This window comes from Pieris napi, chromosome 24 (assembly GCF_905475465.1).
Source record: "Pieris napi chromosome 24, ilPieNapi1.2, whole genome shotgun sequence".
Classification (NCBI taxonomy): domain Eukaryota; kingdom Metazoa; phylum Arthropoda; class Insecta; order Lepidoptera; family Pieridae; genus Pieris; species Pieris napi.
In genome coordinates this window covers 5,144,401-5,161,618 of record NC_062257.1, presented here as the reverse complement: position 1 = coordinate 5,161,618, position 17,218 = coordinate 5,144,401, and the positions used below count along the sequence as shown (strand labels likewise).

At 34.9% G+C, this 17,218-nt stretch overlaps 2 protein-coding genes across 2 annotated transcripts in view; one reads left to right on the top strand and one right to left on the bottom strand.

Moving 5' to 3' along the window:
* The first annotated feature begins 1,215 nt into the window (after positions 1–1,215).
* On the top strand, positions 1,216–3,007 carry LOC125061837 (lethal(2)neighbour of tid protein 2). Its single transcript, XM_047667458.1, has one exon. It carries the CDS (start codon positions 1,514–1,516, stop codon positions 2,999–3,001), a length of 1,488 nt encoding a protein of 495 aa, XP_047523414.1. The 5' UTR covers positions 1,216–1,513; the 3' UTR covers positions 3,002–3,007.
* Positions 3,008–3,617: 610 nt separating this feature from the next.
* LOC125061953 (E3 ubiquitin-protein ligase hyd) overlaps positions 3,618–17,218 on the bottom strand; it is a 67,068-nt gene continuing 53,467 nt past the window's right edge. The window contains exons 42-50 of the mRNA XM_047667594.1: positions 16,450–16,583; positions 15,279–15,411; positions 14,535–14,642; positions 13,456–13,618; positions 11,781–11,961; positions 10,508–10,714; positions 7,886–8,033; positions 6,587–6,817; positions 3,618–4,560 (exon numbers count right to left, since the gene is read on the bottom strand). Of these exons, the coding sequence (XP_047523550.1) occupies positions 4,348–4,560; positions 6,587–6,817; positions 7,886–8,033; positions 10,508–10,714; positions 11,781–11,961; positions 13,456–13,618; positions 14,535–14,642; positions 15,279–15,411; positions 16,450–16,583 (1,518 nt within the window). The 3' untranslated portion in view covers positions 3,618–4,347. The remainder of the gene's footprint in view (positions 4,561–6,586; positions 6,818–7,885; positions 8,034–10,507; positions 10,715–11,780; positions 11,962–13,455; positions 13,619–14,534; positions 14,643–15,278; positions 15,412–16,449; positions 16,584–17,218) is intronic.

The following is a 17,218-nucleotide window of genomic DNA, read 5'->3' as shown; positions in this document are numbered from 1 at the left end:
CTCAAGACGCCAGTCAACATGGAAACTTTCTAAACACCACGATAAAACATATTATGCCCTATCACTTTAGTGAGACTTCAGTTAGTCCTGACGACTCATTGGTGTAGTGGTTAGTACCCCTGACTGCGAATCCATGGGTCCCAGGTTCGATTCCCGGCTGGGACGAACATTGATGTGATGAGCATTTGGTGTTGTGCTTGGGTCTTAGGTGTTTAAATATGTAATTATATGTCTATCTTTCTATAATATGTATGTATATCCGTTGCTTAGTACCCATAACACAAGCTTCACCAGCTTAGCATGGGACTAGGTCAATTGGTGTGAACTGTCTTTAAAAAAAAAAAAAATATTGCTTTGAGTAACAGGTACAACAAGATCTCAAGTAAAAAATCTAAACAATATTTTTTTATCCATCAACAGCAAAATAATAAGGTCGAAAATCAACCAATAGATGAAATTTTTTATTACACGGGGTAATTGGAAATCTTCAAATACATAGATTCTTTAATCATTACTGCCGCGAGATAGACTCTCGTAGAGAAAACTCATCACTCTTTCTTTAATACATTTGCACCATCGTAATTATAGAAATACCTTGTTGTTATAATAGGAAGTTTATATTATTATGTTAATTGTACATCTAAATCAGATGAGTATATAGTTACTAGTAACTGTAGTTATATTTATACCGTAACTAAGAATAATAATTGCTAAATACTTATGCTTTGATTAAGAATAATGGCAAGTAAATAAAATAGTTATATAAACAATAACGGCTTTAGCTAAAGCCCGGACCTTAATTCTTCATAATCATCATAGCGTTGTGTTTTATATTGTACTATATACATCCACCAGCAGATAACAAACACGTCTTCATTATACAATGCTGTATGTTTTCCGGAGGCACATCAATATGACGGTTTTACATAACAATAAAACCGATATTATGTGCCGAGAAGGAAAACATACAGCATTGTAGGAAGCTCTTCCTGGTGAAGACTCTATGACTGTGGAAATGACACCGTCCTAGCTGGTTAAGATAAGTATGAAGTTGAGGCGATTACAGCGCCATCTATTCTATCTAAGCGGAACTATTTCACTCGGTATGTATCGCACTTCATGGCTAAGTATACATTGCTTCTTCATTATACAATGCTGTATGTTTTCCTTCTCGGCACATAATATCGGTTTTATTGTTATGTAAAACCGTCATATTTTGAAAATCTTTTTGATGTATTTTTAGTTTATAAAACTTAGATGTGAATACTAAGAGCAGGCTTGTTTAAATTTTATAAAATAATTTAAAATACGCCTTCGAGAGCTATCTACACTGGGGGTCAGAAAATTTTTCTAACTAAGATTTATTACTAGAACATAACCTGACAGACTGGCCCGGACACCGGTGGCATCTGAATCTATTTTTAAAATCCCTCTCGTAAGGTGAAACCTACTGCTTAGGAGAGCTAGTCTAGGAAAGCGTATTCTACAATAAATGGTAACCAAATTATAGAAGATGGGACGAAATAGCATTCAGATAAGATATCAAGACATCAAAAAAATGTTTACATGGACATACGTGAAGAAAATAATAGTAGATCCTGCCCATTTATCGTTTATTGCGTTCTGTATTTTGGTTGCAGAGTTGGTTCTAAATGTCCTGATTGTAGAAAAAGTGCCTTATACAGAAATAGATTGGAAAGCATATATGCAAGAGTGCGAAGGATTCTTAAATGGTACCTTTGATTACAGCAAGCTCCGTGGTGATACAGGACCTCTGGTTTATCCTGCTGGTTTTGTGTATATTTATTCATTTTTATACTTTATTACTAGTCATGGTGAAAATATTAAGCTGGCGCAGTATATTTTTATCAGTGTTTATTTAATATTACTTATTTTCATTTTAAGAATTTATCTTAAAACAAAGAAAGTACCACCATATGCCCTTGCTATAACAATTTTAACCTCATATAGAATTCACTCTATTCATGTTTTAAGAATGTTCAATGATCCGATTGCTGTATTACTGTTATATGCATCACTTAATTTATTTTTAGATTCAAGGTGGTATTTAGCTAGCTTTATATACAGCTTAGCAGTTTCTGTAAAGATGAATATTTTGTTATATGCGCCAGCCCTTTTTTTCTTTTATTTGATTAATTTGGGATTTAAAGATACATTTAAACAATTATTTGTTTGTGCTCTGACACAACTGATTTTAGGTCTACCGTTTTTGTTAAGTAACCCAGTTGCTTATATTCGAGGAAGTTTTGATGTTGGTAGAGTTTTTAATCATACATGGACTGTTAATTATAGATTTATGGATGTGAAAGTATTTGAAAGTGCATGGTTTCATTTAATTTTGTTAGGAATACATATCATGTTGTTATTATTGTTTTTACCTATGTGTATACAATATTTTAGAAGTTATTGCCGTTTAAAGTATGTTCAAAAGCAAGTACAGCCTCAAATAGATGCCAAAAATTTAGAGGATAAGAAAAAAGTGAAAGCTAAGAAAAGCATGAAAAGCAAATTGGAAAAGGATGAAGAACTTACCAATGAACAGGAACAATTATTAAAATCATTTGAAAACATGCTTAAAAAGTCAGCGCCAAAGGGAAGTAAGGGGAACAATGAAGTAAAATCCAAAAGCTCTGAAAGTGAAACAAAGCATTATAGTATCAATTTCGACATTCTTTCACAATTGTTTATTTTACCTATGTTTTTGGTTAACTTTATTGGTGTAGTTTGTGCTAGAAGCTTGCATTATCAGTTTTATTCTTGGTATTTCCATACACTACCATACCTGTTGTGGTCAACTAATTTTAGTTTAGTTGTTAGATTCTTAATTTTGGCCTTAATTGAACTTTGTTGGAATACATATCCAAGTACCGATGCAACTAGTGTCTTATTACATGCGTGTCATATTAGCATTTTGTATGGTATTTATAGTAAAATGTCAAGAGAATTTAATTTTGTATCACAAAGTAATAAAGCTTTGTAGTATTCATTGACTTGTTTTATTTGCCTTAATAATATTTTTAGAATTTACAATTTCAAGCTGGCTTAGTATTTTTAATTATGTCTAATAACTATTGCAACTTGCAAGCTTCCAAAGATTTGGTGATTTTATTTATTAATAGTAAGCAAATTAACTATTAATTAGCACAAATATAGAGTATTTAAAATATTCTAAACCTACTTATTAATAATTATGAATGGATAAATAGAAAACGAAAATAAATTGAAAAAGTTTGTTCCCTGTGGCAGTGTACCTTTAATAGCAACATTTCTTCGCTGCTCCATGCCACAGCCCACAGGGACACTTATGAAAACTCCTAAGCGAAGGCTGATGGCAATTCATTAGACATAATATGTCAGAGCAATGCCACTGGTATCAGCTGCTATTTTGCCATAAAATTATGATAATCATTATAATAATAACTATAGAGAGTAATTATTATTATCGACCATTGAATAGTTGTTAATTTATAGATCTAGCAACATTGACAAATTAAATAAACCATTCGTTTATTCCTTTGAATCTATTAAATAATGAAAATGGCAGCCAATATCAGCGCCATTGTTCTGACATACAATATTGAAATAAAACAACACTATAAGCATTTTAGGAAGTATTTATTAAGAACCTTAACTAATCAAAATGAAAACTATTATAACCTTAAATTTATAGATAGAGGCGCATACTTCCTCCATTATCACATGAATCATAGTTATTGGAATTCGCCGTCTATCTGAACCCAATAAAATAGTACCCATTGTAATCTAAGATCTTTATTAACAAAGCTTTTCTATTCGCATATAAATTATTGAAAACGCAGTTGACCTAAGTACAACAGGTACAATAGATAAAAGTGACATTTTGATTTATATATAAACCTTTAGAAAAAGTAATCCAATGCAACCATCGGGTGATATTCAGAAAACTATACTTCACCAGAAACGTATTGAACGGTCTAAGTATTGTGCGAACCAAATCAATGTCACATGAATTCAGCATAAATAATACAACTGTATGCATAGCATTCAATTATATATAATGCAAAGAGATTTAAATATAGCAGACATTTATAATTAAGCTTATGAGATGACTATATTATATGTGATTTGAGAAAACAAAGTGCCAACTAAGTCAATTTACATAGTAGCGAGACTGTTCAGATAGTACACATGTACCAACGCCAACTATAAAAAATCGGTATTTTACAGGGTAGCCTTGCTTGCAATGAAAACATATGTATAGTTATGTAAAAGATATATGTAATTTTACATACAATTAAAATATTTAAATCTCTTTGATATCGATAAATGAGTCGTACTAAAACTATTCTAGACGAAGCCAAAGTTTTTAGTTTTAATAGCGAGTAATAGTTTATGTTTGAGAACGTGTCGCGAGGAATACAGAGGTATGTAGAGACGGGAGATGCAGGTGTTGGCCGTGGGCAGGTGGGCGTCGTCGGCTGGTCTGATTGTCACTGAAGGCATCGGCTGGAAGCCTTCCTCTGATGCTGGCAGAGCTGGCGATCCGGTCCAAAAGTATACCTGATTAACACAATTAATTATTATCATTTTGAAGTATATTTTTGATTGTCTAATCAAGTACGTACGCACTTATTACACACGTACGCACTTATTACACACGTACGTACTTATTACACACGTACGTAGTTGAATACGTTCCGCAACCTTGCTCGTATCTCAGCAATTTGCTCCATTAATCCGTTCCAGGACCCAAAACAACAAGTCACTTGTTTGTGCTTGTAATAAGAAAATGATTTCACGCTTTGATTCAATAGAAAGCATCTTTTTCGGACCCATGGTTATAAAAATAAATGTGATAATGTTTTGTAAATATAACCTAATTAAAAAATGCTTCGAAAACGAGTGAAACAAGCAGACAGACTGAGGTCAGTCTCAGGTCTGATGATACTGTTAGTATGGTGTGTAGGGTGCGATTCCACGTATCTCAAATCTTGTTAATCATTTCTTTATATTGACTTAGACTTGGAACCCCTTGTGACCCTGCACTAGGGAATAGAAGGAGAGGTCGCTTGCACGGTGGGCTGATGAATTTAAAGAAGTTGGTGGAGATTGGGAGGACAATAGATAGAGATGGAGCCAGTTGAAGGAAGCCTATACTCTATAAGTCCTTTGAAAAAAATATAATTTTGTATGTATAAAATATTGTGTATGTAACTTTTGGAAGGATGAATACAGTAAAAGCTCCCTATTCGCGCTTCCTTTATTCGCGTTTTCACTATTCGCGGATTAAAAAAATGCAACACACTTTCTTTATTCGCGGCAAAACATTTCTTTATTCGCGGATCTAAAATTTCATACAAAATTCCAATAGGTGTTTAACGCAATATCATATAGATAATATGGAGTGTAATCCTGATATGAAAGTTGCTGGAAGAAATTTGACATAGCAAAATGCATCGTAAACATAAAAGAATCATTGGACGAACTGAAACCACACACATTGAAGTCATGCTGGAAAAAACTATGGCCTGCTCTGACTGCGGAAAATGACGAAGAATTCGTGCAAGTTCAAACTTTGACTGCAAACATAGCCAAAATTGCAAATGGAATAGGACGAGATGGGTTCGAACAGACAGAATCAAGTGACATTCAGGAATTGCTTGAATCGCAAGATGAAGATTTGACTGAAACCGACTTGGAGGAAATGTTAAATTCACAGCCCATTGAAGAAGAGGCTTCAACTAGCACTGTAAATGGGACATTTACTCTAAGCCTGAGGATAATGATTGCATAATGTTCAATAACATCAATAAAATTGATTTTCTTATATATTTGTGTTTTTTTATTTTGGCACCTAGGAACGTATCCCCTATAAACCCATATAAATTACCATTCTGTATTCACGGTTTCTGTATTCGCGGCATATTTATGGAACGTATACCCCGCGAATAAAGAGATTTTACTGTATTTCAAAAAATAAATGAGGTTATTATTATACTGTAATTTCTTTTTTAGTGCGCATTTATGCATTTCAAATATATTTAATTTATTTATAATAAATTTTAGGAAACTGGTAATTTTCAGTACGCGAACAGTTCGTCGGAGACTGATTTTGAACGGAAAATAATCTGTATTTATGTAATTTAAGAATGACAATTAACACGTAAAAAAACTTGATGTTTGTTTACGTGTTTACATGCTTTGTCCGTCATGGGGACTGGTCCATCTTGCTCAGTAAATCGTTTGGTGGTTTTTAAAATTATGAGTGTATAATTTGAATTTTAAAATCAAAATAGTTTTTTTAATGGAATAGATTTCAGTTTTTCTTTATGTTTTGAAAATTTACTGTGTTTCCGTTTACTGTTAACAAGTTCTTAGCAATTTCTTCCAAAAGCCTATCATTTAAGTTTCTTAAGTGGACAAATAAATTTTTTAATATTAAAACTTATACTCGTATAATATCGGGGACATTTTAGAAACGCTAATCTGGGGCATGGCACAAAAACGTTTGGGAAACCACTTGTGATTTGTGGAACTCTTTTGAAGGGAATTTATTATAATTTCTATATGAATTAAAAAAACTCACCAAATCCTGCCTTTCCAAATGCGTCATCTTATCAACTATAGCCCAGAGCCAGCGTTTGAATCTGGCGAGTCGTTCCGGGGGTTCCCCGCTCTCGTCATTGAAGCCCGTGTACGACACCAGCGCTGCCACGTTGATGTCGCCAACACCGTTCAGCAACAGCCTTAAGTCCTCCGCGGTTAGGCCTTCTAGGGCCGATTCGGGAAGCACGTCCAGGACTCCCACTCGCATAGCCTGAAATTTGGGATTTTATAAAATACTAACTATATGTTAGAGGAAAAATCTTTGTTTTTAATTTATTTTATATATAAGAAATCACGTGGAACATGATGTAATGGTTGCAGCTCCTTACTAACATTTTGTAAAAAAAAACTTGGCGATTAAAAAGAGTGGCAGAGAGTTTTTTGCCAGTTCTTCTCTTCCGTTCTACGCCCTTGATTTGGGAACTGGCAGTAAATGCAAAATTAGAAGGATTTAATATGTATCTCTTTTTGACGTTCATACGTGTACATTGTGATTCCTGTATGAATAAACGATTTTGATTTAATTTGATTTAGTTAGAATTAATTTCGAACCTTTAGTGATGTTACCGTGTTTATTATAAAAAAAAACGAATTAAAAGTGTTAAAATTTTGTTAAAAGGTTGAGGGCAATCAACCTAATATTTTTTTTTTTTTAAGACAATTCACACCAATTGACCTAGTCCCATGCTAAGCTGGTGAAGCTTGTGTTATGGGTACTAGGCAACGGATATACATACATACTATAGATAGATAGACATATAAATACTTATTTAAACACCCAAGACCCAAGCACAACACCAAATGCTCATCACATCGATGTTCGCCTCAGCCGGGGATCGAACCCGGGACCCATGGATTCGCAGTCAGAGGTACTAACCACTAGACCAATGAGTCGTCTAAATGATTGTTCAGTATATTAATTGCGTTCAAACAAACTCTTCAGATTTTTATTATTAAGTATATTTTATTGTCTTAGTAAAGTACAATTTATTACAAAATGAACATCAAATTTTTAAAGCAAAAAATAAATATACAATGTCAATAAAAAATGAAAATTTTAGATTAATTTTGTTAATGTGTGATGCATAATTCTGTGCATTAAGTGTCGCGTGATTTTCAGCAAATAATTTTAAATGTATTAACATGTGTATGTGTGTATGTGTGTGTGTGTGTGTGTGTGTGTGTGTGTGTGTGTGTGTGTGTGTGTAATGTATATTAAAGTAATTTTATTTAAATGCATTTACTCATATGATGACGTTCCTTTAAATAAAAATATTACCTCTAATGCCTTCTCCTGAGATATGACCATGCGATGTTGCGCGTACTTCCGCACGTAGTCGTATACGGTCAACGCGGTCACTTCGATCTCTCGTCCGCCGGGCAATAACTCTACGCAGCCACCGCCTTCTTCTTCGCACATTTCAAGGCTGAAAAATATTCAACGATTTACTTATTTTAAAGTATACAAAAAACATTCGGAAATACAGTCAAAACCGTTTACGACGACATCGTTTAGAACAACATACCGGTTATATTGACCAAAATCAAAGGTCCCGGCTGAATTCTATTGTATTAGGTTTAAAGAAAAAACTTTTGAACCGGATTAAAGTTATGTATTATTATATATTATAATCCGAGAAAATAGAGGACACCGTGAGCCATTTCTGCCAAAACCTTCCATCTTTTAGTCGATACCAACTCCGGAGAAATAAATACAGATAATGCAACTACTTCTACAGCTGTGATACTTCTACTACTGTAAAGCACGCGAAACGTCGGTTAAATTTAAAATTATGTTAAATAATGGTAAATTTATTATAATTCATAACTTTAATCCGGTTAAAAAGTTTTTTCTTTAAATGTGTAAAGGTTATGTCAATAAAAGACAATACTATATATTGTATTAGGTTCTTAATAACAACGTCATCTGCAACGACTATCGGTTTTTACGACCAATTATGAGTAGTCCCTTCGATGTCGTTATAAAAGATTTTGACTGTAGGTTCTAAGGCTCATATGTAAAACGTTAATCAAACTTAAATCTAGTTTTAGACTGTAAAGCTGCGTATAAATTAAGCGCGGCAGCCGCGCGAGCCAATTTTCGACCAGAGTTGACCTTCATTTGCCGCGCGAGCCAATATGTACATATAAATTTAGTTGGACGTGGCTGCCGCGCGCGGCAGGCTATCCATCACGAACAGACCGCGGCGGATAGTCAGACCAGTTCACTCTTGTAAACCTGCGAGTATGGACGCGCGTGGTCGGGCAGCTGCCGCTTTCATTGTGATTCACCATCTTGTTTGTAAAAAAAATAAATATTTATTTATTTAATTTTTCAAATGTAAACTGAACTTTATTGACTATAATAACTCCTTTTCCAGTCTTTGATTATTTAATTGTATGTAATTAATTATTTGCATGCAATCAAAAACTATTTTTAATAATGCCAGAGAAGTATAACTTCTTACGCGCGTACATAAGTACACGCACCCATTTTTTTGTATGTAATTAATATATAATTGTTATATTAGTTACTTTATAAGTTATAGCTTTGTAATCAATATTTAAATCCAACTTTATATATGTACAACTGTATATGTACACACCCATTTCTACGTATTCGCCGCGCGAGCCAAATCACCAAAACTATAACCGTCCCAACTGCGCGCGAGCCAACGACTGAAGCTCCTTTGATGCGGTCTCAAAAACCGACAGCGAGCGGATCGACCCGCGGCACGTTCGAGCGCGGCAATGTTCGAGTCGCCGCGCGCGTCGATCCCGTCTACATAGAGCGCGGCCGCCGCGCGCGCCAATGTTCGATGGTTTGCCGCGCTTAATGTATACGCAGCTTAACAAATGTTTCTGTATGAAGTTTGACCTTTTTGCCAGCACTCAAGATGAGATTGTGACTTGACATACGAATGGGGAAATTTAGAGACTTGGTACGGAGACTTCAAAACAATTATAAGTTATGATATACGAAAATCGTACTTAGCAGCAAGACTCTACTCTGAATCTTGCCCTTACACTAACACTGATTAAGAGTTAAATACATAAGACTGATCACCTATTTACCTTAAAAAAATCATCAACTGTCACCAAAAGCTTGTCAAAATGCCATCAAACTCGAAACTAACAGCATATTTTATTTTTATGTGTAACTAAACATTATATAAAAATAATTACTCGATTTAATGTTTAAACGATTACAATATCTATATAAAGAGTTAAGCATCCGGTCATTCAACCATAAGTCACAGATTATATACGCGCACGCACGCATACGCATTGAACGAGCGAGACCACTTTTGTGTTTGTGCGTGTCAAGTATTAATAAAATTAAATTTAAAATGTTTTATTTTCAGATATTAATATTATTAGAAATGAATAAATAATATATAATAAACTAGCCGTTTCCCGCCCGCTTCGCTGGGCGAATTAAAATAGGAAATAAATAAAATTTTATGTTTCATTATTATTTTTTTTCATATTTTTATTATTCTTCTTTTTAACTTCCCGCTAAGAAAATTGAAAATTTTCGAAAATCGAGTTTTTAACAGATGTTGACGTTTTGAGGTTCTAGGAAGCCTCCCCAAATTTTTCCGCGGTGAAGTCCGTATGGATAAATTTTCATAAAAGTAAAACAGCAATAGAAAAATGAAGGAACGTTGGAATTTAAAAAATAAACAGCCATAAACCATCTAGGAAAAATTTCATGTCGATACGATCAGTGGTTTAGGCGTGAAGGAGCCTCAAACGAAGACCATTTTTCTTATATATATAGATATAAGAAAAATGGTTTTCGTTATATATATATATATATAAGTAACATCATACATAACATTATATATATATATATAACATCTATAGACTCTAGTACCAGTTCATACTTATAACTCACCTAAAATTGAGATCAAGCGCCGCAAAAAGCGTGTGAGAGTCGCCAGTTTCCGCGTCCACCACGAGCTGCCTCAAGCTCTCGTAGACCACTGGATCGAAGAATGCCAGATCGTGGAAGCGTATCTTCCTGCCCAGGATATATTTCAGGACGTGACGGTTCAGGAACATTGGACATAGCTCGTTTTGCAGGAGGCATAGGCCTATTATTCTGTAAAAAACATTTTGAATAAATTTTCTATAAAACCATTTTCAATACGTGTGCAAAAACAGTTTTGGTGATAAATTCAATTACGCTATGAAATAAATATTTTTCAGGCTCTTAAAATATTAGCGGCAATTTCTTTTATTTGACAGCATATTGTAATTAAATAATATTGAAAAATCGCAACATGTTTCGGGACTATTTAAAACATTAATAAATATTCGGTAGTTCGGGAAGCCGGGAATCTATCATTTTATTCAGAACCATTAAATACAAAAATTCGTCCTAATATAAAAGTATCCTATCCTCTCCAGAAATCCGTGGATACCCATAATATCTTAAAAACAAATATTTGTCTTCGATCAGCAGGAGGCATGGTGAAATAGGAGCACGCACTTACATTCTCGTGGGAACAAAACGCAAACACATAGTCGAAACAACTAGCACCACAAGTAGCACGCGTTCACGAGTATGACGCATGGCCAGCCATCGGCCCCCTCGCCATATTTTAGGGAGAGAGCAATGACATTTAAGCGAGCATGACGATCCTTGAAATATGAACTTGGCTACATAAGAAAATAATAATAATACTACTTATACTGAAATAATTTGTTCCCACTTTTAAAACAGTCGTGGATGTTGACGATCGCCCAGAGTCTGGAAATGCAGCCGAGAGATTCATACTGAACAGGTTTTGATGAAACTAGGACTGTTCCTAAAGGTTAAAAACATCGCAGTCATCTCAATATGGGGAGCGTTCAAGTATTACGTAACGCAATTTTTGTAGTTTATTGACCCCCCCCCCCATGTAACTCGCCGTAACGTTACAGTACCGTAAAACCTTACGTGACCACCTTGTGTCTTTAGTTACTATTATGTGGTGTAAGTCGAAAATAATATTAACAATAACGCGTAATTTAATCCTCGCCCCGCATCGTAACGTTTTACGGAAGGCCCCCCCCCCCCCCCTCCAAAATTAGTTACGTAATACTTGAACGCTCCCATGACTGGATTTATGATGATTTTTATTTCTGAAAAAAATCTTTTATGAACTCAGTTAAAAATAGATTACCTTCCAACATTTCTAAAAGCGTTAATCCTCTCTGGAGTAGCTCTACCCTGGCGAGGGGAATAATACCCTCTCTTGCCAGGGGAGTAGAACAGCGGAGCTGCGTCGTCAGGGGCCGAGAGAGCGCTCGTAGGGTTTAGGGCTGCGCCCCCGCCACGCTCCGATAGAGAGAATACATCGAGATCTGTTAACAAACATAAAATTTAATGAATCTGTTCGTATAGATACAAAATTCGATTGTTCGTATAATTAACGACACGAATAGGCTACTTGACAGTACGAAAAAAACATTTAATTGAGTAAAATAACTTGTCTGTATTGTCGTGTGTATAAAGAGGAAGGATTTGATTTTTTGTTTGTTTGAAATGAATAGGCTCCGAAACTACTAGACCGATTTCAACAATTCTTTCACCGTTGGCAAGCTACACTATTCCCGAGTGACATAGGCTATGTTTAATTTCCAAATTAGGGATGCTTACTAAAACTTGAATAATGTAACCCAAGGTGTAAAAAAATTAATAAAAAACTTCCTTCAATCGCGTGCGCTGCGAAAACTATTAATGATAGAACAAAATGATGTATTACAATTTTTCAGGACACTATCTATAAAAAATGTCGCGACAGCATGTCTCTATCTTTTCTAGTTATGTCACAATAAGCGTCCTTTTATTATTAAAATACCACCGCTAGAAAAGGCTCTTTATTCGTACCTAAGTATTGATCCTTATCAAAATAAATACCAACGTTTCACATAAGCTACAATTTATTGGCATAACCACCAAAAAAGCATGGTGGATTGGTGTTCTCCTGCCGTTTCTCTTGAATAGTTTACTACTATGTAATATAACAAAAATCTTAGCCACAGCTACGCTTGGCCGAGTCTACTAGTAAATAATATTTCTTCGTCTGTATGTCTTTTAAAGCGTTGCAAACGGGCTCATCTGATGTTATGTAATGACCCATGGAATCTCAATTAAATATCTTTTTTCTATTGTTAGTGTCGTTTTTTCTACAAAGGGGGCGTCCATAAATTACTTGAGGTGTTTTTTAAATTTCCTGTGACTCCCTCCCCCCCTGGTGAGATGTCGTGAGATTTTATTCAAACCCATCCCCCAATCTCACGTGATATTTTTCAAAATGTGTGTTTCTTACGTAAGTCGTCTAGGCGTTGGATTGTTGTTGTAAAAAGAAAAAAAAATTGCTTCGTGCTTTTATTTACGACTAAAACAAAATAAGTGAAATGTTGATCGTTTAGGTATGGTGTTAGCGGGAAGTTGCAGAGATGGCCTTTAGGGTCAACCGTTTTCCTAATTTTTTTTTTCAATCAGAAAAAAAATTGCGTGATATTTGCCGAGACCCCCCTCTCTCCAACGTAAGATTAAATGAGATTTTACTCGACCCCCTCCCCCCCTTAAACACCTCACGTAATTTATGGACGCCCCCAAACGTAGAATACAATTTTTGAAAAGATTTTTATCTTGCTACGCCAAAGAAGTATAAGTTTTATTTGGCGATTTTCTTTTTAATTTCTTATTTAAAGATTGGTTAAATAGGAAAAGATATAATTATATACTACCTGTGCCCCGCGGTTTTATCCATGTTAATTCGGTCATAGAGTCATATATATGGACTATACAAAGCTTTAAGTAAAAATTTGATAAACTGGTTTAATATTTACCGAGTATCGCCTCTGATGGGTGCATAACGATGAGATCCATGGCCTCCCGAACCTTTTGCCTGAGCGCGTCTTCACTTGCGAGCAACACGAGCAATTGAGCAGGCGTCAGTTCTAACAGCATCCCCGTAATCTTGCCCGCGAACGTTGGGTGTAGGGAATGAACCTAAAAATGTTTTATATGAAATTAGTATGACACCCTTATGGGAGCGTTCAAGTATTACGTCACGCAATTTTTGACCCCCATGTAGCGCGCCGTAACGTTTTTCTGTACCCAAGTATAGTAAAATGTTTCGTGACCACCTAAAGACTATTTATACCTAAAAGTTACCATTATGTGGTGTAAAGTACTGGAGAGTCGATAATAATATTAACAATAACGCGTAATTCAATCCCCGCCACGCATCGTAACGTTTTACAAAAGGACCCCTCCCCCCCAAAATTCGTTACGTAATACTTGAACGCTCCCTATGTCAAAAACGTATGATCACATACGTTTTTTTGTTCATTGTATCAACAAACGGGAGTCATTGGGTTTGATTCAGAGTAGAGAGATACACACAATTAATTATAAATATATTAGTTTTATAGATCAGTGTTGGCCTAGAGGCTTTATTAATTAGCAATAGATTTTTCTGTCTATGTGTGCAATGAACTTTTGCTCCTACGCGACGGTTACAAATTGTTAGAAACCCGGCACATCTCCAATCACAGGACAGGACTGATCACCTCCTTGGGGGCCGTTCAAGTATTACGTAAGCAGATTTACTGCTATTAATCATTAACACCCCCCCCCCCCCCTTGTCGGCAAAAGTAAAGGTCTCATACATTACGTATAAATTTTTTGGAGAAATCCTCGAAAATGCAAAAAGTTTTCAACCATAGACTATGTATGGGTAATGTGTGTAAAAAATAATTACTGCTGATAATAATTATCACCAAATAAGAAAATCGAACACCCCTCCCTCCCCACTATTACGTAATAATTGAACGGCTCCTTGTCAATCAAACAAAAATGATGAAAAAACGGATGCAACCTGGTTTTTTTTATAGTAATTAAATATATTAGAGTAAAACCTTACCTTTGGATACAGTCTCTCGCCTAACTGAGCCTGATGAACGGTGAGGTGTTCGTTGTGTCCGCTTGATCTTTCGCCGCTGTAGCCCGCGCTCTCACCCCCAGGAGCACCCTGAAATTCATTAGTCATAAACTTCTTTTACACATTGTGGTCCTTCGAGCCGGATTATTTAAGAGATTTAACATTTACACATTTGACAAACAAAAAAAGCGCATACAATATATATTCTATAACGACATAATGGGGTGTAGGGCAAACATTACTGTAATGGATATTTTTTGAAATAAAACTTCTTTAGGCTTCTTTAAACTTCTTAATTTATGAAATATTAGTATTTTATATTTTATGCAAAATAATTTATTGAAATCTCAAATTAAAACGAATTGTAAATTAAAATGCCACATGTTTTTATCATCGAAGAAATAAATTTAAAAAATAAATTTATAATTTGTATTAATTTTCGACACTTTAATGTTTCAATGACAGTTAAATTCCTAACATATCTTCCTTTGTCCCTCCCTTAAGTCTCGGAAATCTAAAGTTTTAGATTTGTATAAATATGAATTAGACTTAAAAATTAGTTTGCCAAAGAAGTTTCACTTCTCACATGTGTACTTTGTACGCACGCACTTGTTTAAATCAAGTAAACGTGCCTATCACCGCAAAACAATGATTGCTTTATTATAAATCAAATCTATTATAAGCCATAAATCACAAAGCCGTGATGACGTCAGAACTGTTAAATACCTGTGGCGAATAAGGCCGTGCATCAACGCTGAGAACCCTCCTTGGTTCTCGTGATGAAGGCCTGGAAGCTGGTCTGGCTGCTCCACGCCTGGCCGTGTCTTTCGTCCGTGCACGACTTGCACCACTACTACTGCTGGAGGGTTAAAATAAGGTTTGATTAGAATTATTTCCTGTATATTATTGATAATAATATATAAATATATACTATAAAAGTACTTAAAATTAGTCTGAATAAATTCAGATTAATTTAACAAGATATGGTTAGTAAATAAAACAAAAATACAACTTAACTTACTAACTTAATTACTAAGCTAGTTTACTTAGCTGACTTATTTATAAATTAAAAAATTAGGCGCTACAATCATTTTAGGTCTGGGTCTCAGATTTCAGAATGTTTCAGGATCAATTGTCAATCTAATAGACAAAATAGCCAGTGCCTGACACACGTCATCGACTTTTTGGGTCTAAGACATGCCGGTTTCCTCACGATGTTTTCCTTCACCGTTCGAGTTAAATGCGCACATAGAAAGAAAGTCCATTGGTGCCCAGCTGGGGATCGAACCTACGACCTCAGAGATGAGAGTCGCACGCTTAAGCCACTAGGCCAACACGGCTCATTACAAATTTCCTCAAGTAATTTAAAATAAAATACACTGAAGTAACATTCGATTTTATTCACTAATATCGCTGTAAATCACGAATCATGTCATTGTTGATAAAAAAATAAATCATAACTCTTATCAAAACATTTCTATTTATAATAAAACTAGCCGTTTCGCGCCCGCTTTGCTGGACGAATTAAAATAAATTTTATGTTTCATTATTTTATTTTATTTTTTTCATATTTTTATTATTCTTTTTTTTAACTTCCCGCTAAGAAAATTGAAATATTTCGAAAATCGAGTTTTTAACAGATATTGACGTTTAGAGGTTCTAGGAAGCCTCCCCGAATGTTTCCGCGGTGAAGTCCGTATGGATAAATTTTCATAAAAGTAAAACAGCAATAAAAAAATTAAGGAACGTTGGAATTTAATAAATAAATAGCCATAAACCATCTAGGAAAAATTTCGCATCGAATGGTGGTAGTTTCATGTCGATACGATCAGTCGGTTTAGGCGTGATTGAGCCTCAAACGAAGACCATTTTCATTATATATATATAGATAACTTACCGAGCTCCACTATTAGTGCTAGCCCCACTAGCAGCGCCACCCGCGGAACCAGAAGTTCCGTTCGCAGCGCTATTATTGGTCACGTTGCCTGCTTTGGGCTCAAACGGCGGTAGCTTCTCATTTGCTAGAAGAGCCTATAAAACAGTTATAATAAATTAGAAAGATGTATTTATTTATTTGACACCAATTCATTATGTTTAAGATTTGGGAACCCTTTTAATTAAAGAAATACCTTTGCCAGAGTTCCATAACCATACAAACAAATTTCTCTTCCAGAACAAACTTAATAGTAAATTCTTTAAAAATATATAATTTCATAACATATTTTTGAAGTGAAAACTTCTTTAACGGCGTTGTACACTTTTTTGGAATGGGTAAAAAATTTTAAACTCGCGTCAGGACAAATTCGTAAGACGGATGTTTTTTTAAAGGATTATGATCCTTCGTGCTTAGTTACGTTAGAGTTACGACTTTAATTCAATTGTCTCTTTCCTCAGATACATTGATGCATGTGGAATTGGACCTTAAGTCAATACATCAAGGTTTAATTTTCCGAAACGTGTAAAGCTTTATTATTTACGATTTGGTCAGACTGACGCGAATATCTTGCGTGACCACGTGACCTGATCGAAAATTCGTAAGACGGATGGAGAGTAGACAGCTGGCGCGGCGTATTTAATGTAATATAAATTGTCATGTTTGTGTACGATAGCGCAATAAATAAATATTGTAATGTACCACATAAATGGTAGTACTTTCATACTGATAA